The 25,905-nt window shown below is 42.0% G+C and overlaps 1 protein-coding gene across 1 annotated transcript in view; it reads left to right on the top strand.

Moving 5' to 3' along the window:
• CPXM2 (carboxypeptidase X, M14 family member 2) overlaps positions 1 to 25,905 on the top strand; it is a 128,848-nt gene that overhangs the window by 42,561 nt on the left and 60,382 nt on the right. Inside the window, exon 4 of the mRNA XM_024121523.3 lies at positions 10,331 to 10,470. Coding sequence (XP_023977291.1) covers positions 10,331 to 10,470 — 140 coding nt within the window. The remainder of the gene's footprint in view (positions 1 to 10,330; positions 10,471 to 25,905) is intronic.

Here is a 25,905-nt window from a genome sequence, read left to right as displayed (position 1 = left end):
TGTATGACAGACTCTAGGTCCATCCACCTCACTACAAATAACTCAATTTCGTTTCTTTTTATGGCTGAGTAATATTCCATTGTATATATGTGCCACATCTCCTTTATCCATTCATCTGTCAGTGGACACTTAGGTTGCTTCCATGTCCTGGCTATCGTAAATAGAGCTGCAATGAACATTTTGGTACATGAATCTTTTTGAATTATGGTTTTCTCAGGGTATATGCCCAGTAGTGGGATTGCTGGTTCCTATGGTAGTTCTATTTTTAGTTTTTTAAGGAACGCCCATACTGTTCTCCGTAGTGGCTGTATCAATTTACATTCCCACCAACAGTGCAAGAGGGTTCCCTTTTCTCCACACCCTCTCCAGCATTTATTGTTTGTAGATTTTTTGATGATGGCCCATTCTGACTGGTGTGAGGTGATACCTCATTGTAGTTTTGATTTACATTTCTCTAATGATTAGTGATGTTGAGCATCCTTTCATGTGTTTGTTGTAATCTGTATATTTTCTTTGGAGAAATGTCTGTATAGATCTTCTGCCCATTTTTGGATTGGGGTGTTTGTTTTTCTGATATTGAGCTGCATGAGCTGCTTGTATATTTTGGAGATCAATCCTTTGTCAGTTGCTTCGCTTGCAAATATTTTCTCCCATTCTGAGGGTTGTCTTTTCATCTTGTTTATGGTTTCATTTGCTGTGCAAAGCTTTTAAGCTTCATTAGATCCCATTTTTTAATTTTTGTTTTTATTTCCATTTCTCTAGGAGGTGGGTCAGAAAGGATCTTGCTGCGATTTATGTCATAGAATGTTCTGCCTATGTTTTCCTCTAAGAGTTTTATGATGTCTGGCCTTACCATTTAGGTCTTTAATCCATTTTGAGTTTATTTTTGTGTGAGGTGTTAGGAAGTGTTCTAATTTCATTCTTTTATGTGTAGCTGTCCAGTTTTCCCAGCACCACTTATTAAAGAGGCTGTTTTTTCTCAATTATGTATTCTTGCCTCCTTTATCAAAGATAAGGTGACCATACGTGAGTGGGTTTATCTCTGGGCTTTCTATCTTGTTCCATTGAGCTATATTTCTGTTTTTGTGCCAGTACCATACTGTCTTGATTACTGTAGCTTTGTAGTATAGTCTGAAGTCCAGGAGCCTGATTCCTCCAGCTCCAGTTTTCTTTCTCAAGATTGCTTTCACTCTTCGGGGTCTTTTGTGTTTCCATACAAATAGTGCAATTTTTTGTTCTAGTTCTGTGAAAAATGCAATTGATAGTTTGATAGGGATTGCATTGAATCTTTAGATTGCTTTGGGTAGTATAGTCATTTTCACAATATTGATTCTTCCAGTCCAAGAACATGGTCTATCTCTCCATCTGTTTGTATCATCTTTAATTTCTTTCATCAGTGTCTTATAGTTTTCTGCATTGTTTTCATATTTGGATTCCTTTTATTTCTTTTTCTTCTCCTATTGCCGTGGCTAAAACTTCCCAAACTATGTTGAATAATAGTGGTGAGAGTGGACATCCTTGTCTTGTTCCTGATCTTAGAGGAAATGGTTTCAGTTTTTCACCATTGGGAAAGATGTTGGCTGTGGTTTTGTCATATATGGCCTTTATTATGTTGAGGAAGGTCCCCTCTATCCCTGCTTTCTGGAGAGTTGTTATCATAAATGGGTGTTGAATTTTGTCAAAAGCTTTTTCTCCATCTATTGAGATGATCATATGGTTTTTCTCCTTCAATTAGTTAATATAGTGTATCACTTGATTGATTTGTATATATTGAAGGATCCTTGCATTCCTGGGCTAAACCCCACTTGATCATGGTGTATGACCCTTTTAATGTGCTTTGTTTGCTAGTATTTTGTTGAGGATTTTTGCATCTACGTTCATCAGTGATATTGGCCTGTAGTTTTCTTTTTTGTGTGACATCTTTGTCTGGTTTTGGAATCAGGATGATGGTGGCCTCATAGATGAGTTTGGAGTGTTCCTCCCTCTGCTATATTGTGGAAGAGTTTGAGAAGAACAGGTGTTAGCTCTTCTCTAAATGTTTGATAAAATTTGCCTGTGAAGCCATCTGGTCCTGGGCTTTTGTTTGTTGGAAGATTTTTAATCACAGTTTCAATTTCAGTGCTTCTGATTGGCCTGCTTATATTTTCTATTTCTTCCTGGTCCAGTCTTGGAAGGTTGTGCTTTTCTAATAGTTTGTCCATTTCTTTCAGGTTGTCCATTTTTTTGGCATATAGTTGCTTGTAGTAATCTCTCATGATCCTGTGTATTTCTTCAGTGTCCGTTGTTACTTCTCCTTTCTCATTTCTAATTCTGTTGATTTGAGTCTTCTCCCTTTTTTTCTTGATGAATCTGGCTCATGGTTTATCAATTTCGTTTATGTTCTCAAAGAAGCAGCTTTTAGTTTTATTGATCTTTGCTATTGTTTTCTTCAATTCTTTTTCATTTATTTCTGATCTGATCTTTATGATTTCTTTCCTTCTGCTAACTTCTGGGGTTTTTTGTTCTTCTTTCTCTAATTGCTTTAGGTGTAAGGTTAGGTTATTTGAGATTTTTCTTGTTTCTTGAGGTAGGATTGTATTGCTATAAACTTCCCTCTTAGAACTGCTTTTGCTGCATCCCATAGGTTTTGGGTCGTCGCTTTTTCATTGACATTTGTTTTTAGGTATTTCTTTTTAACATCTTTATTGGAGTATAATTGCTTTACAATGGTGTGTTAGTTTCTGCTTTACAACAAAGTGAATCAGTTATACATATACATATGTTCCCATATCTCTTCCCTCTTGCGTCTCCCTCCCTCTCACCCTCCCTATCCCACCCCTCTAGGTGGTCACAGACCACCTAGCTGATCTCCCTGTGCCATGCGGCTGCTTCGCACTAGCTATCCACCTTACGTTTTGGTAGTGTATATATGTCCATGCTACTCTCTCACTTCGACACAGCTTACCCTTCCCCCTCCCCATATCCTCAAGTCCATGCTCTAGTAGGTCTGTGTTTTATTCCCGTCCTACCCCTAGTCTCTTCATGACATTTTTTTTTCTTAGAGTCCATATATATGTGTTAGCATATGGTATTTGTTTTTCTCCTTCTGACTTACTTCACTCTGTATGACAGACTCCAGGTCCATCCACCTCACTACAAATAACTCAGTTTCATTTCTTTTTATGGCTGAGTAATATTCCATTGTATATATGTGCCACATCTTCTTTATTGTTTTTAGGTATTTTTTAATTTTCTCTTTCATTTCTTCAGCGATCTCTTGGTTATTTAGTAGCGTATTGTTTAGCCTCCATGTGTTTGTATTTTCTACATTTTTTTTCCTGTAATTGATATGTATTCTCATAGTGTTGTTGTTGGAAAAGATACTTGATACGATTTCAATTTTCTTAAATTTACCAAGGCTTGATTTGTGACCCAAGATAGGGTCTATCCTGGAGAACGTTCCATGAGTACTTGAGAAGAAAATGTATTCTGTTGTTTTCGGATGGAATGTCCTATAAATATCAATTGAGTCCATGTTGTCTAATGTGTCATTTAAAGCTTGTGTTTCCTTATTTATTTTCATTTTGGATGATATGTCCATTGGTGAAAGTGGAGTGTTAATGTCCCCTACTATGATTGTGTTACTGTCGATTTCCCCTTTTATGGCTGTTAGCATTTGCCTTATGTATTGAGGTGCTCCTATGTTGGGTGCATAAATATTTACAGTTGTTTTATCTTCTTCTTTGATTGATCCCTTGATCATTATGTAGTGTCCTTCTTTTGTCTCTTGTAATAGTCTTTATTTTAAAGTCTATTTTGTCTGATATGACAGTTGCTACTCCAAATTTCTTTTTGTTTCCATTTGCATGGAGTATCTTTTTCCATCCCCTCACTTTCAGTCTGTATGTGTCCCTAGTTCTGAAGTGGGTCTTTTGTAGACAGCATACATATGGGTCTTGTTTTTGTATCCATTCAGCCAGTCTGTGTCTTTTGGTTGGAGCATGTAATCCATTTACATTTAAGGTAATTATCGATCTGTATGTTCCTATGACCATTTTCTTAATTGTTTTGGGTTTGATTTTGCAGGTCTTTTCCTTCTCTTGTATTTCCTGCCTAGAGGAGTTCCTTTAGCATTTGTTGTAAAGCTGGTTTGGTGGTACTGAATTGTCTTAACTTTTGCTTGTCTGTAAAGGTTTTAATTTCTCCGTCGAATCTGAATGAGATCCTTGCTGGGTAGAGTAGTCTTGGTTATAGGTTTTTCCCTTTCATCTCTTTAAATATGTCCTGCCACTCCCTTCTGGCTTGCAGAGTTTCTGCTGAAAGATCAGATGTTAACCTTATGGTGATTCCCTTGTATGTTATTTGTTGCTTTTCCCTCACTGCTTTTAATATTTTTCCTTTGTATTTAATTTTTGGTAGTTTGATTAATATGTGTCTTGGCGTGTTTCTGCTTGGATTTGTCCTGTATGGGACTCTCTGCACTTGCTCGACTTGATTGATTATTTCCTTTCCCATGTTAGGGAAGTGTTCAACTATGATCTCTTCAAATATTTTCTCAGACCCTTTCTTTTTCTCTCCTTTTTCTGGGACCCCTAAAATGGTTCATTTAATGTTGTCCCAGAGGTCTCTGTGACTGTTCTCAATTGTTTTCATTCATTTTTCTTTATTCTGCTCTGTGGTAGTTATTTCCACTATTTTATCTTCCAGGTCTCTTATCCGTTCTTCTGCCTCAGTTATTTTGCTATTGATTCCTTCTAGAATATTTTTAATTTCTTTTATTTTGTTGTTCATCATTGTTTGTTTGCTCTTTAGTTCTTCTAGGTCCTTGTTAAACGTTTTTTGTATTTTCTGCATTCTATTTCCACGATTTTGGATCATCTTTACTATCATTACTCTGAATTCATTTTCAGGTAGACTGCCTATTTCTCTTCATTTTTTTGACCTGGTGGGTTTTTATTGTTTCTCTTTCTTTGTTTGGGGTCTCCTTTGCGCAGGCTGCCGGTTCATAGTTCCTTTTGTTTTTGGTGTCTGCCCTCAGTGGTTGAGGTTGGTTCAGTGGCTTGTGTAGGTTTCCTGTTGGAGGGTACTGGTGCCTGTGTTCTGGTGGGTGGGTCTGGACCTTGTCTTTCTGGTGGGCACGGCTGCATCCAGCGGTGTGTTTTGGGGTGTCTGTGAACTTAGCATGATTTTAGGCAGCCTCTCTGCTTATGGGTGGGGCTGTGTTCCTGTCTTGCTAGTTGTTTGGCATGGGACATCCAGCACTGGAGCTTGCTGGCCATTGGGTAGAGCTGGGTCTTAGCATTGAGATGGAGATCTCTGGGAGAGCTCTCACTGATTGATATTATGTGGGGCCGGGAGGCCTCTGGTGGTTCAATGTCCTGAACTCAGCTCTCTCACCTCCGAGGCTCAGGCTTGACACCAGGCGAGAGCACCAAGACCCTGTCAGCCACACGGCAGGTACGTGGGGATTTTCTTTCCTTTTGGGAAGTCTGAGGCCTTCTGCCAGCGTTCAGTAGGTGTTCTGTAGGAGTTGTTCACATGTAGATGTATTTTTGATGTATTTGTAGGGAGGAAGGTGATCTCTACGTCTTACTTCTCCGCCATCTTGAAGGTCCCCCCTGCAATAGGGGACTCCACTGAAGACACCAGCCTCCGCACAAGCTAGAGGTGCAGAGGCATTTTTTTCAGAGGGTTTGCGGCTTGCTTGCTTTTTTTTTTTCTTTTCTTTGTGCTTCGTCTAGTTTCATTAGCACTTCAGATCAGAGTGCCTAGTTAAGAATAATTTTAAAAGTGGGTTGTATATCAGTTACTATTTATATCTGTGCATCTCCTTTCCTTTCCTCGTTAAAATTAAAATTTATTTTAATCAGTTTTATGAGCAAGTAGTTAAAGAAATCAAAGCATTAAAGGAGTATAACAAATAAACAATAGAATGATGGTTGCCACGTGCTGAGCAGGAGGGGAAATGGGGAGATTTAGGTTAAACGGTATAAATTTTCAGTTATAAGAAGAATAAGTTCAAAGGATCTAACATATAGCATGGTGATTATAGTTAATAATACAGTATTGTATAATACTTGAAAGTTATTGAGAGTTAAATCTTAAGCATTCTCACTGCACACACAAAAAAATGAGTTAACACTAGAGGTGATGGCTGCATTAATTATCTTGATCTTGGTAATGATTCCATAATGTATATGCATATCAAATCATCATGATATACACTTTAAATATATACAATTGTATCTGTCAGTTATTCCTAATAAAGTTGTAAAAGACAAAAACAAAACAGTGGTCCCTGTTGAGGCATTCCACATTCCACCCCACCCCCTGACTGCCCCTGAATGCTGTGAATGGGGCAACTATTTCCAACTCTTTTAAATTGTTTCTTTGGACATTTAAATCTTAATTTCTAAATAATATGCACATGTTGATATGTATTGGTTTATATAAATTTGGGACTTTATCTTTTGAATTCTTATTACAGAAGATGAGAATTTCAGCTCATTTTTAAAATCACTCCTTTACCCCTCTTTAATCTTTCCAATAAAATCGTATCTCAGATTTTGGATAAATTTACATTTGAGGTTTTCCTTGTTAGGATTATAAATATTGCTTACTATTGAGCGAAGAATTATTGTAGTTTTAAGCCAAGAAATAATTTCTTTTATATAATTTCTTGACAACTCTTTGTTTGCCTGGAACTGCTCATGTTTTTAAAAACATCTCCCCACACCCTGCAATATTCTGGGTCTGTAAAATACCCTGCAATGTAACTTTCTATAAGGTCAGATCTGTTCAATGATGTTTAGTCTGACTTTTGTTTTTTTGTGTTTCTGTAGACATTCTTTCGGGAGCCCTTTGACCTGCTGTATTCTGAATAGGTTGCTTTCTGTGTCCTTTACATCACTAGTATCTCGGGACTTCTTCACCATCATTCTGAGAAGTCCCTCCTATGTCAGAACCCTTTTTTTCTGGATCTGTTATCTTCCTCTTTTTGGTGTTCTGCCTCATTTTTGTGGAGCACATCCTACAGTAGCAGACATTTTACTGATACCATTTTTGGCACTGTGGTGTAATTTGGTGACATCTCTGGGGCTGGTACCTCCTCTTTCATTGAATTCTCCCAGATGCTTGCTTTATAAATTTATAATTGATTTTGCAGAGGTGGCTGTCATTTCCCAAAGAGTCAGCTTCAGGAAGGGCTCTTCAATCTCCTGACACCTTATTACGTTTAATTGACTGTCTGGGGTGCTCAAGAAGAACTGAGATTGGCAGCAGAAACAAAATATCCAGACTGGCAAAAACAGGAACTGTAAATTGAATGTCAGATACCAGTCAGTAGACTTTGACCGAATGACATGAGGACAGCTGCTCCAAGCTTTCGTGATCCTGTAGGGATAAACATCCTGAGCTGTGTGGCAGCTCTTTCTTGTCTGCTTAGCCCATAAGCTGGCATTCTTAAGCTCTGCATGATTGACAGCTCTTTGTGAGGTGATGCTGTCCTGTGCACTGTAGAATGTTTACCAGCATCCCTGGCTTCCACTGTTAGTTGCCAGTTGCACACAGCTCCCCCAGTTGTGACAGCCAAAAATGACTGCAAACGTTGCCAAATATCCCTTGGAGGGGGGCAACATGGACTTCTGTTAAGAACTTTGGACAGTGGGCCTCCTCTTTTTTCAGATTTTATAACTCGATTCTGGATATTTGAGGTTATAGAAAATGTGACACCAATGAACTGGAGTAGTATTGCAATTCCCTGGAATTTTGTACAGTGTGAAATAATTCTTAAAACACCCATATTTCCATGATTTACCAGATAGTCATTGTTTTAGGCGTACTGATAACTAGCATTTACTGAGTGTTCAATTCTTTTTGAGCCCATGCTGCTAACTGAGTGCCAGGCCCTGCTGAAAGCACAGGCAGCATCCTGTCACTTGAACAGATGGGGCAGCTGAAGCACAGAAGAGCATTTAGGCAAATTGCCTGCATTAATGCAGTATGAAAGTTGCAGAACTGGGATTCACACCCAGATAGGACTTCAGAGCACAGGCTCTTAATCAACACACTGTGCAGTGGGTGACTTTGAGATGCCAAAACCAAGACACAAGCACCGTGAGGGGACTTCAGTCCATCTGCCTGTTCCGAGCTCCAGGAAGGCAGGATGGCCCGTGTTGTCTACCTTTGTATTTCTATTGCCGGGGCCGCTACTTGGCATATAGCAAAGACAAGGTGAAGGTTAATTTTAATAAATTAAGCTATTCTAAGCACCAGTCTCATGGGCAGTTTATGAGAAAAGAGGAACCACAGCAAAAACGGAGTGTGTATTGTGGTTTCTTGAAAGAAGATGAATTGTGATATTGTAGGTCGTTAATGGGTTTCAGGTCTCCTCCATTGGGGGGATAAGTGCCTTAGATGAAGAAGGGGAGCAATTGTGTAATTATAGCCTTCAGGCCGGGATGGTGATCTCCCTGTTGACTGGTAATGTTGGGAGATGAGAGGTTATACTTAAGAGTCCTCATCACTTTAACAAAATGCACTGAAGCACAGGTAGGACCATTAACACACACTTGCAAAATTTAGCTTTCCTTTGATGGCTCTAGAAGGCAGAACCTTGCAGCACCTCTAGGTCCTTATTGCAGACACCCTGTGTACCATCAGACATGGAGGTGCTGGTTCCCTGAGAGCTTGGGTCTCTGGAGAATGTAGACTAACAGTTTTTAAATTCACCTTCATTTGAGATGGTAGTGCTTTTAGAAGACCATGATATGTTAGTATCCTGACATTCTCTCAAAGCTGTTTCAAGATTGTTTCGGCAATGGGCTGGGAATGCATATGCTGTGTTGGTCCTGAGACAAGGCTTATGTTAGCTGGTGCAGTCATGGATGAGCTCCGCTAATGGAACCCTTAGCCAAGCTGTTCCTCTGCTATAGCTGAGCTCTGAGTTTCCCATCAGTGTTGGCCATTACAAGTAAGAATGTGAGCTGAGAAGTACTCAGAGGTAGGGAAGATAGACTGGCCTATCATTCTTATCTCTTGACTCTCACTCAGACTTTTTTTCATCTGATTATGCACTTGTGAAATAACCATAGGAAAATGGGATTCATGCAGAAAAGATCTTAGTAAATTAGAAAGGTTCACCTGGCTCACTTGTCTTTTTTTTTTTTTTTTTTTTTTTTTAGGTCAGGGCATTGTCTCTTCACATGGTAATAATACAGGGAAAATTCCAGAACAGAAACTTCACGTACCTTGTAAATTCAGATCAAGGGAATCTTTGGTAGTAGTAGTAGCTGACACTCAGACACATCAAATGACTTAAATGCTAATAAATAAATTTTCACTAGATAAACTTAACCTTCAACTCCAAGTTCAAATATCATCTCTGACTTGGGGCTTCCTGTCTGTGGTCTCCCCCAGACCAAGTTAGCTGTGCTAGGCTTGGGTGCTCCCATAGGAGTTTGCTCCTATTCCTGAAATGACACATTCCCTACTGTGTTCTAATTCATCTATTTTCACGTCTTTCTTCCTGCCTGGATCCTGAGATTCTAGGAGGGAATGATTCACCTTTGTACCCCCAGCACCTGGCATGTGTAGGCTGGTATGTAGGAGATGGTCTATGTCTGTTGGACGAATGAGTAATAGGAGAACTCATTAAATTTCATCTTTTACACTGGGCAAGAGGAGGACTTATCATATTGAAATATTTCCAGCTTGTTAATAATAAGCAACTCCTTTGTGTGATTTAGAATAAGGAGTTCAGGGCACAATGACGATTTTTTTTTTTCCAATTCCTCATTCTCTTCTATTCCCTTCCTCGAAATCTCATAAAAAATTTTGTCTTAATTTTCTTCTATTCTGGGTCTTTTTGAAGAACACCCCTCTGTTTTTTTTTTTTCTTTTTTAATTGAAGTATAGTTGATTTACAGTGTTGTGTTAGTTTCAGGTATACAGCAAAGTGATTCAGATATATATATATATATATGTATACACACACACGTATACATGTATATATGTATATTCTTCTTCATATTCTTTTCCCTTATAGATTATTACAAGATACTGAGCATAGTCTGTGCTATACAGTAGGTACTTGTTAGTTATCTATTTTATATGTAGTAGTTCATTTACAGTGTTGTGTTAGTTTCAGGTATACAGCAAAGTGATTCAGATATATATATATATATATGTATACACACACACGTATACATGTATATATGTATATTCTTCTTCATATTCTTTTCCCTTATAGATTATTACAAGATACTGAGCATAGTCTGTGCTATACAGTAGGTACTTGTTAGTTATCTATTTTATATGTAGTAGTGAAGAGCACCCCTCTCTTTCTTTTCAGGCAGGTATTAATGAAAATGATTTTTACGACGGGGCGTGGTGCGCGGGAAGGAACGACCTCCATCAGTGGATTGAAGTGGATGCCAGACGTCTGACCAAGTTCACTGGTGTCATCACTCAAGGGAGGAACTCGCTCTGGCTGTAAGTGTGGCTGGACCCGTGCTTCCTAGACTCTGTGCCTTGAGTCTAAAGTTCTAGAGTTTCGACAGGGTCAGGGAAGTTGCAGAGAGGTATCTGGGGATAGGCAATAGAAAGGAAGAAAGTTGCAGTGAGGACAGGAGGCTGGCCTTGCTGTAGACACACTGGGAAGGTGCATCTGTTGGATCAACACCTTCCCCGATACCGGAGCAGAGAGAAGGATCCATGGGTTAGGCTGAGGAGACAAAGGTGTTGTCAAACTCAGGCAGGGTAGGCAGGTAGCTGCCATCTTGGATCTGGGGCAAGCTACCGGTGCCCTGACTGGTGGGCTGAACACAGCCTAACGTAGGAACTCTGCACAATCAGTGAGTGACAGGTAACGGTCTCCAGCCACTGTCCTTGGGTAGAAGGGACGAATCTTCCAGATTCTGGGAAGAAAGATGAACTATAAGCAGGTTCCCAAATAACGAACCACTGGAGGAGGAGTAGAATTGAAGGAGGAGCCAGTCTGGGGCCTGAGAATGAGATGGAAGAGCCCACTGTTCAGAATTGAGCTTGGGATCAGGGCTGGGTCAGTAATAGTAGTAGTCCCAAGAGAGGTGGGCTGTAGCTCCTTAAAACTCATCTCATGGTACATATATACGCTGGAATATTATTCAGCCTTAAAAAGGGAGGAAATTCTGACACACACTATGACATGGATGAACTTTGAGGACGTTATGCTCAGTGCAATAAGCCAGACACCGAAGGACAAACACCGTATGATTCCACTTCCATGAGGTTCCTAGAAAGAACAGTTAAAGTCATAGAGACAGAAAGGAGGATGAACGGTAGCTGCCAGGGTCTGGCGGAGGGGGATAGGGTGTTATTGTTTAATGGGTATGGAGTCTAGTTGGGGACGATGAAAATTTCTGGAGATGGATGGTGGTGATGGTTATACAACAACGTGAATGTACTTGATGCCTCAGAATTGCACACTTCCAAATGCTTAAAATGATTAATTTTATGTTATGTGTATTTTACTACAATAAACAAAAAATATATATGTAAACAAAACAAAACCTTTCTACTTCAGCCCAGGGATGGTGGTGGAGACAGAGGCAGGACTATATCTGTGGGGTTGTCCTGTGGCTCAAGCTGTGTAGACAGCAAGCATGCAGAGACTGGGGGTTAGGCAGGAATTAGGAGGGGCTGCAGGACCTTGGGTGCTTTCTTAATTTAAACAAGAAATTTTCAATTCCTCTAACATCTGTCCACACTGAGAAGCCAAGAGCACAAATGCCTTATATTTAGACATTAGGAAACTGACTGTGGACCTAGTTAGCTAAGAGCCCTCCTGTCCTGCCACCCCTCCCCCTGCCCTGTCCATGCTGCACACTCGAATCCCATGTCTTGGTCCCTTTCAGATTTTACTGATTACCAGTTGGCAACCATGTGAAGTCTGTCTTTGTTGATTAGATTCATTTTAATGCCTGGAAAGATCAACATGAATAAGTAAACCAGGATAAGAGGAGGGAACCTGGCATCTGTGCTCACATTTAACTGCCTGTCATTGTCACCGTAAAGGGGACTTTCTTACAAAATGACAATTGTCAGGCAATGACTCATCATCTGTTTTCCTCTGAACCTTTTTTTATTGTAAAGACGATACTGTAACCTCCAACAACATTTAAAAACATTACCCGTGATTCCACTGTCCTTAAGCAAACATAATTTTTCTACAGATTTGTAATCATATTACATATGCAATTGTTATTTTTAATTTAAAAGCATATCCATAACATTTTCATGCTGTTACTCAAGAGTTCATAATGATCATTTTTAATAGCCTATAATTTACTCAGCCATGCCTCTATCACCGTCTCAATTTTCTACTACCACATATTTTACAGGAAAGCATTTATATACTTTTTTCTTCCTTTGAATTACTTCCTTCAAATAAATTTCCAGAGCGGGGATAATCTGTACATTTTGACAACGTTTGGTTATGTATTCCTGTATTCACTTTTCTTTTCAGTAGCACTTATGTGTGTGTTCACATATGCTGATTTTTGCTCTGTGGTGTGTGTTTTGCTCTAATCAGCGGCTTATTACCATAACAATTGTTTTCACTGTGTAGATTCTGAAAGGCAAGAATTTTAGAAGAAACAAAGTTGAATTGCTCAAGGAGAATAGAAACTTGGAAAGAAAGACTGATTTGAGGTCATCCGTAGAGATGAGAGTAGAGATTTTACCTTAATGCTTGGATATTAACCTGTCTAATCAGTATCATTAGAGAAGCAGTAGTTGGGTTATTACTGGATTAGAAAGAAAGAGCAGGGTAGGAGAACTGCTCACATTCTATTTCAGCTGGAAACACAAAGAGCGTTTGGGGTGAATAAGAAATTGCAGTAGAACAATATCTTTCTTTGACTAAGCCCAGTACAGGAACATCTAAGAGGGAGGCAAGGGGTAGAATTGCTTTTAAGAGTCAGTTTGTTTAATGTATAAATGTATTTCAGGTCAAGGACAATGAAATGAAATCTGATGAGTTTCAGTTTATCTTACCTCCTGGAATAGGACTCTGTACTAAGGAGTGAGGAGGAAACAGTCAAGGGTACATTTTGGTATCTGAGCCCCGAGCCCCTTGCCCCAGAGGCGCTGGAGGTACTATGACCAGAAAGCTTGCCAACAACAGAAATCACCAAATATCAATAGTAAAGAAGACAGTAGCTGTCCTTCTTTCTCTCTCCCAGGGCCTCTATCCCCGTGCTGTTCCCAGTACAGCCATCTACGGTACCACTTTTAATATTCCTATTTATTGGTTTCCATATTTCTCCCCACTAGTCTGTGAGAACTTGATAGAGGCAATGCCTTGATAGTCTGTGTCTCTGGGACCTGGCCCAGTACCAGGCATCTAATAGATGCTCAATCAGTGATTCTTTAATGAATGAATATTGCAAGGAAGTAGCAAATTGGCAAAGAGTCATTCACACCGAATGGTAATGAATTAATTAATTATGAGTGTAAATGACTGAGAGCAGACTTAAACTGAAGAGGGGAGAGGGGAGGGGATGTGAAAAGAGTAGACTGACAAGTGATAAGGAGTTTTAGAGGTGGAGGCACATAAAACAATGTGGCATTGGAATAATGTCATGGCTGACTCTTGCTGGTTATGAGATTTCTCTCCTTTGAACCTCAGTATGCTCTTCTCTAAAATGGGTTAACTACTGTCTAACTCATAAAGATGTGGTGAAAGTGAAATGGAATTATGTTACGATGTTTTAAAATTACCCAGCACGTAATAAGTGCTCAATAAATGGGACTTTTTTCCCTCTGCACCTAGAGGGAACAGTAGTTTTCAAGCTTTATTTTTAGCCGCAGACCTTCCTTCATATAAAGTCTTTCCTGGAAACATTTAGAAAATACAGACAGATGAGGCTGCTTCGAGTGAATCTGGTGGTGGGGAGAGCATTGCCTGCCTGACCCTCCCCTTGACCCCTCACAGGACCACCCCTGGAGGATGCATTATGAAAGTATCACTGTGTAACAAGCATACTAAACAGCTTGAGGGTGCCTCTCTGCAAGTTATAATCCTGCCAGCTACTCCAAGTGCAGATTGCTTCTTCCTGAATCCTGCAGGGTAACAGGCAGATGTAGAATTCAACCCAAGACAAGCGATGGCAGAGTTGGAATTAGAGTTTCATTTTTTCTAGTTAAATGGGCAGAACCTACCATAATCTCAGAGTGCTGCAATTTGTTTGGTGATGTTTTAGAAATGGAAGGGATATGGAGTGATGGCTCCTGGGGTTGGCCAAATGGATGTTGCTGTTTCTAAGTGGCGTCTATCTGGTTGTTAGAATATAGGAGCGCTTTGGAGTTACTATATATATTTCAGAACACTATGACTATATTTCATTTATAAAACTTCTGTGGTTGTTATTTTATTTTTTTATTTTTTATTTTATTTTATTTTATTGTTTGGCGGTACGCGGGCCTCTCACCGCCGTGGCCTCTCCCGTTGCGGAGCACAGGCTCCGGACGCGCAGGCTCAGCGGCCACGGCTCACGGGCCCAGCCGCTCCGCGGCATGCGGGATCCTCCCGGACCGGGGCACGAACCCGCGTCCCCCGCATCGGCAGGCGGACTCTCAACCACTGCGCCACCAGGGAAGCCCTGTGGTTGGTATTTTAAAATAAACATCCATCATCTTATTTGTTCCTGCCATCCTCTTTATGTTTTTATGAGTTCGCCCACCTGTTTATTGAGCACTCTGCACTAAGCACTCTGTATAAGTATTGGCCTGCCTGCAGGGAGCTCTCAGCCTGGAGGAGTCCAGTATGTTGACAGGTCAACTAGAATCGGCACCGTACACGTCACGGGATGGGGATAGGAGGTCTGTTATCAGACCTGTGATACAGATGTGAAAGGTGATATGGCAGGTCGTGATGCTTAGCCATGATCCGGGACGAGTTCCTAACCAAGTTGATGAAAAACTTAATGATACTCATTGTAATAATTTTCAAATAATTCATACTATTTGAAAGTAATAAAATATAATTATTTTCATGATATTGAATAATTTATGTTTTTCACCAATATAAACGATCCTCCCCCACTACATTGCAATTTAGAGAAATGTTAATATACTAGTAAAAGCCAATCTTTTGTTTTCCTGATTTCAGGAAGTATATTAGATCTATGAGTGTTGCAGTTATAACCAACGTGATGATTGAAAAGTTAATTATTCTGTCTGAGGTGGATAGATGCTTCTAATGACTTGGGCACAATACAGGCAATTTAACCAAATGTTTTAAACTTTATTTAATAAACAAGACAATTCTCATCCTCTCTTGAGAGTCTGTACATGTGTCCTTAAGGAGAAACAGCAGTTTGATTGATGCGGGTGGGGAAGGTTTGCCTGGCTGGCTGAAGTTTTTAGAAGCAGTTTGGCTAATTAGAGCAGGATGAATGGCGTGTGCTGTGAGCCGGCCTGGTGGCTGAGGACACAAAGATGGTAGAAAAGACAGTCCCAGCCTGAAGAAGCTTGCTTTCGGTTTGTCGGTGCGAAGTCTTAGCCGAGATTCTTCATGTGGGCTTCCCCTTTGAGAATTCTGATGATGAAGCAAAGGAGGAGATGGGGTACCCAAACCAGATGAAGACAAGGTCAAGGAAAGGCCTGTTTGCTGCTCTTTTTCCTGGAGACAGCTGTATTCATAGGAGGGGCAGGTGGCCGATGGGGCAGGTCCCTAAGGGGCATGGGTGGCGCTGACGCGGGTGCGGGGGTTCACCTGGAAGGAGGAGGGTCTCCTGGTCCCGAGATAGAAAAATCAGGGCGCAAGTGCTGAGATGGATTCAGAGCCTTCACACCAGAGGGTTTTCTAATTCTTGGTGGCGTAGGAGGCAGGTCCTCTGCAGACGGTGAGGGAGGCAGATTTAGGGGTTGGAAACTTAAGAAGGCCAGGGAGATTCCCTGTCCCTTTGTAGAAAGGACTGGGCTGGTCCCCCGAGCTCATGGAATAAAATCGTAATGGTCCCGTTTGCCACCGTTGGCACTTTCCCCCCTGTGGGGGGCGGTGGAGAGTTGGTGACAGTGCAGCTGGAGGAGGTCCAGGGACAAGGGCATTGCGGGACCTGGTAGGACACGGCGTGTTAAGGGTGAAGGGTTGTGAGGTTGAGATCCAGGGCCGGTCAGGAAGGAGTCAGAGCCAGAGAGCTGATTCCCTAGAAGCTAAGGTCAAGTTTACAGAGCCCCTGGGGAAGATGAAGCTTCAGAAAAGGTAGAAACTCGCAAGGGGAGGACACTGGCCACCTGGGGACTCCACGGGGGCCGTCGAGGTGATGACTGGGGTCGGGGAGGGGTGTGTGCGGGGCCGGAGAGGAGCAGATCTCTGGGCATCTTGAGGTTGCAGGCTGGGCGCTTAGTGCTGTCCCTGTGGGGAGAATCTCCGAGACGCGCCGGACCCTAGCTCAGGAGGGGGCATCAGGGGGCAGCTGAAGAGCTGCTGGGGTCCGTGTGAGAAGGAAAGTGAAGAGGCAGAGGCAAATCAGAAGCGGCTGAGGATGTTGGTCCAGAGACCAGGGATGGAGATGGAACCTTCCCAATACCTTCCTGCCCTGGGGTTCCGCCCAGTGGCTGGACCTCTGGTTTCCACAGTGAGAAGTATCCGCCCGGTCCCTCCTTTCTCGTCAACTCCATCTGGTTTTCCACTCCCTGGGGACTGATCCTTGGCAGTCTGGGCCCCAACCCCGCAGCAGCGTGCCAGGGCGCAGAGGAAAGGGGCGCCGGGCTGGGCCAGGAGTGTGGAGGACACCCGGCAGCCCCTGGGAGCAGGGCTCAAAGGGAGGCTGCTGGCGCTTCATAAATCACCTACTCGTCTTCTCGGGAGAGAGTGTGCGTGTGTTTTCAGCACGTGTCCTGCGGCATCTCCCCCATTATTGGCAAAATGAAATGTTTGGCACCTGTGGAGGGCGGGGGAGACAGAAGTTTCCAAACTCCTTTCTAACCTCTTTGAAAACTGTCAGTTTTTGAACTGCTGAGTTTGGCTAAAATGGAGGGGTTTCAATGAAAACATCTCCAAGTTCAAGTAGAAGGCCAGGCACGCAGTCATTTCTTCACTTTGTGTTATGTTTCCACAATGCAGGCATAGTTATTTGAAATTGAATAGAGCTCTCCCTTGTGGCTGTATGGCTCATACTTGGTTTTTTGGGTGCCAGCGACTAAGGAGTAAGTTCTCAGAAGGTAAAATCTCTGGAAAGGAAACAACGCTAGAACTCCTTCGTGGAGATAAAGCTTCCACCCGGGTTTATTCCAGGGTCCTTGTCCCCTGGCTCTGACTCCCCAGGAAGCCCTCCGGAAGGTTGTTGAGTGCACTCACCCTTCTTCTCTTCTGTTCCCTCTCCAGCTTGGCTCACGTAATGCTCCCACGCCTGCACCCACAGGGCCTGTTTGACCTCCTTCCCTTTGCTCCTTCAGTCCTAGCCCAGGAGCCTTCTCTTTGTTCTGCAGATAAGCAAGCATGTTCCTGCCTCAGGGCCTTTGCATCTGCCATTTCCTCTGCCTGGAGGCGCAACGCTCCCTGCATTCAGAGGCTTTCTCTGACCAGCCTTCTGAAGCCCGCTCTCAGTAGCTCTGAGTCCTCACCTGGCCCTATTTGATTCCCTGGTTATTTGTTTGTACTTGCACTGATGTCACTCCCAGGGAGTGGACAGGGCCTGGCTCTGCTTTGCCACTGAATCCTCAGTGTTAGATCAGTGCCCTGAACGGGCAGGGTCTCCATGACTGCCATCCCCACCCCCTACTCCATCATTCAGAACGGCTCAGATCATGTCCTGATGCTGTCCTCTCCTGAGGCTGGACGGCCCCCACCCCCATCCCAGTGTCTGCCCACCATAGGGGGCTCTTCAGTGCATAACCACCGGGAGAAAAGAAGCCACATTCTGTGGGGATGCAGCTCTCGTATTCCTTTGGTGTCCCTCCTGTTCAGATGTCCAGGTCCTCACCTGGTACAGCCGAGCGGATTAGAGTGCCGGTTCCAGAGTGAGACTGGGATTCCAGACTCCCTGGTCGCATGGCCTTGAGTGTGTTTCTGAGCTTTTCTGTGCCTCTGTTTCTTCATCTATAAGATGGAGATGATAATAGTGCCTGGATTGCTGTGGGGATTAAATGAGTTAATAAACATCAGGCAGTGAAGAGAGCCCTTGGCACGTGGTGAGTACCCTACAAGTGTCTGTCATTCCTGCTGTTTTCTTAAGATTCCTTCCCTTCTTTGGTGGAGGGTACTGCTCACGTGTTAACTCCCCGCCCCCCCATCCCTCTCTCCTCTCTCCAGCCTACGCTCTTGGAGCGCTCAGACCAGGGTCTCTCCCCAGCGGCCCTCTCGCCCTCTGCGTGGTCTTAGAGATGTTAACAGGAGGCCTGCGTAGGTGGGCGGTCTGGGTGTTCTCACTCTTCCAAGCCTCGGTTTCCTGGTTGGTGAGAAGAGCTTGTTTTGAGCGTTCAGTGAGACGCAGATGCAAAACGCTGACCCCTTCTGGACCCAGCAGATGCTCAATGAACCGTGGCTGCTGTTATTTACGAAGTGGCTTCATCTCACCCCTCCCGTCTCCGAGCCCCCAAGCCCCCAGCCATCCAGAGTTGAACCTCCAGAGCCCCCAGTCGCCCACCAGGAAAGACTTCAGAACCGAATCAGTCACATTGCGGCTGAGAAGTAGAGCCTGACATTTTGTGCAGATCTTCCTGTGACACATCTGTATTTTGTTGGATGCTTTTGGTGAGCAGGAAATTCCTGTAAATAAAACGCCTAGACTCGAGCTGCTGAGGTTCTGTGTCACCTCATGTGGTGTCTCAGTGACTCTGCCTGGAAGGTCGCTTTCTTGTCCCCATTGTGTGGATGAGGAAACTGAGGCTTGGAGAGCTTGTGAAAATGCTTGTCCTCTCTGCTCCCTCCTTCTCCCCACTACCAGTCTCGGTTTTCACCAGGCCTCAAGCCCCGTGGGTGGGCTCGTTTGTACTTCATCTGAGCACTTTCTCGGGGACATTGCATGGCTGCCCCTGGGCTGACCTACCTGTCAGACACAGCAGGCACGATGCCTGGGGCCTTGTGACCTGTAGGGGCCCAGGAAAGTGTCGAACTTCTTTTATAATCTGGAGAAAGTAAATGAACTTTTAGGTCGAGGAAAATATATAACGTTAATATATTCATCTTTATACCAATGCAGTCATAAAATGTGATTAAAAACAATTTTCTTTTAATGGAGGAAGGGGCCTCTTCTTCCTCCATGTTGAGGTCCTAGTCCCAAGGACCTGTGAATATGTTAGGTTTTGTAGCAAAGGGGACTCAAGGTTGCAGATGGAATTAAGGTTGCTAATGAGCTGATCTTCAAACAGAAAGATGACCCTGCATTATCCGGGTGGGCCCGATGTGCTCACAAGCCTGCTTAAAAGTGGAGGAGGGAGGAGAAGAGAGAACCAGAGAGCTGGCAGTGTGAGAAGAAACCCGCTGTTGCTGGCTTTGAAGATGGAGAAAGGGGCCATGAGCCGGGAATGTGGGCGCCTCCGGAAGGTGGAAAAGGCAGGGAAACAGATTCTCCCCTAGGGTTTCCAGAAGAAACACAGCCCTGCTGACACCTTGATTTCAGGACTTCTGACCTCCAGCATCCTAAGCTAATAAATCTGTGCTGTTTAAACCACTCAGTTTGCAGTAATTTTACAGCAGCTATAGAAAACTAATAGAGGCAAAAGTACCCACAGCCCACAGAAGCCCCCCCTCCCCTCTCTGGTGCAAGCCCCTGGTGGAGACATCCAGCTGTGGACCGTCATCATGCTCCACGCACAGTATAACTGAACAGAAGCAGGGCCGATTCTCTCCCCTGCATTCTTTAGGATTCCTGTGAGCCATTTCTTTGGTTCCTTTCTTCCTGCTCTTTCAAGCATCTCTTTCAGATTTGGAGGACTTTAAATACTTTTTTTTTTTTCTTTTAGTTCTCTGCAGTGGGGCTTCTTAACTAGGAACTGCCTCCTCCTTCACCCAGATTTATTGGACTTGGCCCCCAAAGTGGCATTTCCCCCCTCTTTCCCTGGTAGACAATTTGTACTGTAGGTAATGGAAAATAGACAATATTTCTAAGTTTATAACATTCCCTCCTATGGTCTGAATTCTCAAATAACCATGGTAACCAGTCCAAAGTGAAAAATCCAATAAATCAGTGGGTTGGTTTTTCAGTGTCTAAGATTTGTCCGCATTGAGAATGTGGCAGAACCATTTAACCGTGTGATTGTGGCTCCAGCAGACAGAGGTGGGAGAGAGGGAGAGAACCAGAGTCGGTATCACTTAACGTTCTTGAGTGTCAGGCATGGCCATGCTTCTTGTCGGGCAAAGATAAACCTTTTTTCCCCCAAATGTTTCTGGAAGCCACAGAAGTTAGACTCTGGGGAGTAGTGGTCTTGCCCAGAGTTATCACTCAGCCACAGCCAGGATTTGAGGCTGCTGAGCTCTGTCAAGGAGGTGATGGACAGGAAGAAAAAGCTGCCAGCTTCCAACAGAAAATTGGCATAAAAACTAGGAGAGATTGTTGGACTCTTGTTTCTCTGACTGAAAAGGGATTTAATAGGGCTTTCCCAACTTGTATGAGAAAGTGGACAACACCCAGTGCTATTCACAACAGAGGTTGTGGGTTTTAGTGACCTTTTAGCTGATGAATGCTCGTTTGCTGCATCAGATGATATGTGCTGAGGCTGATGGTGGTTGTTTTTGAGGATTTGAGGAGATTCTATCTCTCGCGAGGTGGAGGGAGAAAGGAATCTGACTAGCAAGACTAATTGCCATGAAACTCCAGTGTGATAGACCCCCAGTGGGCACTGTCAGCTCTTACCGTACATCCAGTCGAAATTAGTTCTTTGACTGTGATTTGAGCTACTCATGCTTTTCCCAATGATTCTCTTTCTTATCACTTTGCTTAGAGGACCTTTTGATGTACAAAAATTTTGAATTTTTATATGGTTACCATAATCAATCTCCTAAGGTTTATATCATGCTTAGAAAGACCTTGTCCCTTCTGAAGGTATAAGTAATTTTCCCCATATTTTCTTCTAGTATATTTTTATGATTTCAAATTTTACATTGACATTTTAAACCATATGAAATGTATTTTGATGTAGGGTATATGTAATAGATCAGACTCTTCTTACCCTCAAATGGCCATTAGGATGTCCTAATGTCCTGTTTATTTTCCATATTATCTCCAGCTGCTGTGGTCTGAATGTTTGTGTCCTCCCAAAATTTACATGTTAAATTCTAATGCCTGATGTGATGGTATTTATAGGCGGAGCGTTTGGGAGATGGCTAGGTCATGAGGGTGGAACCCTCGTGGTTGGGATTAGTTCTCTTATGAGAGACCCCACAATGCTCCCTAGCCCCTTCCACCATGTGAGGACACAGCAAAAAGTCTGTGACCCAGAAGAGGGCCCTCATCCGACCATGCTGGCACCCTTATCTTGGACTTCCAGCTTCCAGAACTGTGAGAAATAAATTTCTGTTGTTTATTACTACCTAGTTTGTGCTGTTTTGTTACAGCAGCCTAATTTAGGGACTAAGACACCAACTAAAGTGCCCCCAACAAGATGCTCTAAATTCCTGTCTTCTATGGGGTTTACTTCCAGACTTTTCATTCCGTCTCACTGCTGTCTTTATATGCCAGTACCAAACTGCTGTATAGTTATTACAGCATGTACTATACTGTTTTACTATTTCTTAGATCTAGTTCTTCCTCCTTATTATTAATCTTTTCAGAATATTCCTGGCTATTCTTGCCATATTCTTTTTTCATATGAATTTTTCAATAAGTCCAAATTAGCCCCCAAAAGAATTTCAGTTGATATGTTAGAGGGGAATGCCTTAGTTAATTGCAGGAGGACTGGCATCCCTAAGATCAGAGTGTCTTCCTCTATATAAGAACATGGGGTTGGCTTTTCCATTGTTCAGCTATCCCTTTTAACTTTTTGTACTGTTTTTTGTTTTTAAAAAAATGTGGTTTTTTTCCTCAGTAATTTTCTGTGTTAATTGCATGCTTAGTTTTGTAAGGAAGTATTTTCCAGAGTGGCTGTTACTTTACATTCCCACAAGCAATGTATGTGATCCAGTTGCCCTGCAGCCTCTCTAGTATTTGGTCTTGTCATTATTTTTTATTTTAGCTGTTCTAATAGGTGTGTAGTGATGTCTCATCATGGTCTTTGTTCATATTTGTCTAATAGCTGATGATGCTGAACATTTTTTCATGTACCTATTTGCCATCTGTATGTCTTCTTTTTTTTATTTTTATTTTTTATAAATTTATTTATTTATGGCTGCCTTGGGTCTTCGTTGCTGCTCGCGGGCTTCCTCTAGTTGCGGTGAGTGGGGGCTACTCTTCATTGCAGTGCGCGGGCTTCTCATTGCAGTGGCTTCTCTTGTTGTGGAGCATGGGCTCTAGGCACGTGGGCTTCAGTAGTTGTGGCACATGGGCTCAGCAGTTGCGGCACGCGGGGCTCCAGAGCGCGGGCTCCAGAGCGCAGTCTCAGTAGTTGTGGCGCACGGGCTTAGTTGCTCCACGGCATGTGGGATCTTCCCAGACCAGGGCTTGAACCCATGTCCCTGCATTGGCAGACAGATTTTTAACTACTGCACCACCAGGGAAGTCCCCTGTATGTCTTCTTTAGTGAAATATCTCTTTGTGTCTTCTGTCTATGTTCTAATTGCCTTGTTTGTGTTTTTACTTTTGAGGGTTGAGAGTTCTTTATCAGTTCTAGATATGCCTTTTGTCAGATATGTGGTTTGCAAATATTTTCTCCCAGTCTATAGCTTATCTGTTATCCTCTTAATATTGGCTTTCACACTGGCTTCTCAGAGAAAAAGTTTGTAATTTCAATCAAGTCCAGTTTATTGATTTTTTTCCTTTATGGATTGTGCTTTTGGTGTCATTTCTAAGAACACTTTACTAAGCTCTAGATCCCAAAGATTTTCTCTGTTATTAACTTCTAAAGTTTTGTAGTTTTATGTTTTAGATCTATGATCCATTTTGAGTTAATTTTTATATAACGTGTTAGGTTTAGTGAGGTTTAATGATATATCTTGTAAACCTAATGATATATAACTGCCTATAGATCTATAGTAATTGTTTTGGTACCGTTTGTTGAAATGACTGTCCTTCCACCGTGGAACTGTTTTTGCACCTTTGCTAAATATTGGTTGACCATATTTGTATGGATTTACTTCTGGGTTCTCCATTCTCTTCCATAGATCTATGTGTCTGTCCCCCCTGCCAATCCCATACAGTCTTGATTACTATAGCTATCTACTCTCTTGAAACTGGGTAAATGGATTTCTCCCATATTATTCTTTTTCAAAATTGTCTTAACTATTCTAGTTCCTTTGCCTTTCTATATTAATTTTAGAATCATCTTGTTTATATCTGTGACAGAGTCTTACTGAGATTTAATAAGAATCGTATTAAACGCTGTATCAACTTGGAGAGAATTGACAACTTTACCATGTCGAGTCTTCCAATCCACAAACACAATGTTTTCCCATTTATTTAGATCTTCTTAAGTCTCTTTTATCAGTGTTTTATAATTTTTAGCATACAAGTTCTGTACAGGTTTTGTTAGATTTATACTTAAGAATTTCATCTCTTTTGAGCAATTGTGAATGGTATTGTTCACTAATATTTTATTTAGGATTTTTGCATCAATATTCAGATGTGACATTAGGCTAAAGTTTCCTTTCTGTGAGCAACCTTTGTTGCTTTTTGGTATAAAATTTTCTATGCCTTGAATACATACAGGCATGTGGTTTCAGGGGAGCTCTTTTTTTAAATTAATTTTTATTGGAGTATAGTTGCTTTACAATGTTGTGTTAGTTTCTTCTGTACAGCAAAGTGAATCAGTTATATGTATACATATGTCCCCTCTTTTTTAGATTTCCTTCCCATTTAGGTCACCATGGAGCACTGAGTAGAGTTCCCTGTGCTATACAGTAGGTTCTTATTAGTTATCTATTTTATATATAGTTGTGTATATATGGCCAACAAACACATGGTAGGTAGGGAGCTCTTTGATGACTGGCCCTCTTTCTGCTGTGGTACTCAGGCTGTTTAGATTTTCTGTCTCTTCCATCAGTTTTTGATAAATTCTATTGTCCTAGAAAATTTGTGTTTTCAAAAATATTTGTATTTGATTCAACAAAATTGTCTTACAGATTCTTTTAATTTCTTCTGATTGGTGATTATTTTCTCCTTATTTTTAAGTATTTGTGAATTTCCTCTTTCTCTTCATTATGTTACCCAGTGGTTTGTCTATCATCTCTTTCCCTCTTTTTTTTAAAGAACAAGCATTCCTTGGCATTATTTATTAGTTCTGCTATTTTTCTGTTTTTGAGGTCGTTAATTTCTTTTTTTCAGATTGATTCTTTCCTTTATATATATACACATTGAATATCTGTGTAGAACACATGGTGTGAGAGGCCTCCATGAAGTCTAGCCAGTGGATTCTCCACATTATGAAATCCCTTCTCAGTTGTGATTAAGGCACAGCATAGGTCCGGAAGTTGAAGTTTTCTCGTTGTCATCCTCTACCCAGAAGCTTCTGGTCTTCCTGGGATATCTGGTAGGTGTCCAACCATCTCAGCAGAAATTTCCAAACCGTGTTTTGTAGTTTTGATTTGGGAGCAAAAGTAGGCTTTCAGACAGGCAAAGACATGATTCCTCTGGGTGCGCGTTCTTCTGCCTCGGCCCCTCCCCTTCCACTAGGTCAGGCGAATGGCAGTCAGTTGAGCACCCGAGTCCCTGCTGCCTCATGTCATTCAGCGCTGGAAGATGTCACCTTTCCTTCCAAAACAGTCACGATGAAAATATCTGCCGCGCGTTGGACTGCTTCAGTAGTAAGTGCATCATACGTGTTAACTTGGTTCCTTCCAGCGTCCTTGGCAGTTAGCATCTAACCACTTACTCTTGCAAAGAACTGCAAAGGCCAGAGGTGGCATGGTTAGTACGTGGCCGGGTGAGTCTTCGAGCCCCGTTCTCCCGTGCATTTCCAAGATGCCATCCTGCACCAGGAATTGTCTGCTCCAACTGAGATTGAGAACGATCAGCTCTCCTGGTGTGGGTTTTGCTTCCTTGATACCATCTTTCATGCCTGGTGGAGTGCTTCCTATTTTCCACCAAGACCTCTTTTTGGGGGGAGACTTTTCATTCTTCACTAGCTCCCATCCAGGTTGAGGGAATGTTGAACCCATGGTATTTCTAAGCATTTTTAAAAGTTAAAATCTTTGCTAAGTTTCAAAGCAGTTGTTATTTTTCTTCTTTTTAAATAACCTTCTGATCTCCGATTTTTCTTTAAAGTCTACCTGAAAGATAACATTAGTGTGGCCAACAGAGTAGTCAGTTGGCAATACATTTAGAACACAAGGCGGGCGACGGGAAGTAAAAAGCAAAATGCTTTCCAATTTTGCTCACGTAAAATTCCACTGACTTTCTCTCCAAAGTAACATAGTAAAATGCGAACTCTTAAAAGAAAAAGAAACTCTGCTTTTTAATCCTGCTTTCTGTTTATAACCACGATGTAAATTCGCCTCAATTTGTTGGAATTGCATGTGTTGGAAGAAAATGACCCTGAACTGGGTGGAAAAATTGAGAAAGTGCCAGAGGAGTGAACCAAAAGGAGAAAGAGAGAAATGGGGGGGGGGGAGCGGTTATTCTGTAATTAACAAATCATGTGTGTAGTTTAAAAAGTCAAGTAGCACTACTTATAATTTAAAATAGTAGCCCGTGTCCCCATAACCCTTGGTCCTGTTTCCTGGTGTTCCAAGGTAACTACTGCAAACCCTTCAGCTGTTTCTTCTGTTTTATTTTTCTTAAACCCTGTGTTTCTGAACAAAATGCTTTAGTACTCTTTCTTTTCTTACTTTTTTTTTTTTTTTTTTTTTTT

Source organism: Physeter macrocephalus, chromosome 20 (assembly GCF_002837175.3).
Source record: "Physeter macrocephalus isolate SW-GA chromosome 20, ASM283717v5, whole genome shotgun sequence".
Taxonomy (NCBI): Eukaryota; Metazoa; Chordata; class Mammalia; order Artiodactyla; family Physeteridae; genus Physeter; species Physeter macrocephalus.
Note: the sequence above shows the minus strand (reverse complement) of the source record. Positions and strands in the feature narration are given on the sequence as shown.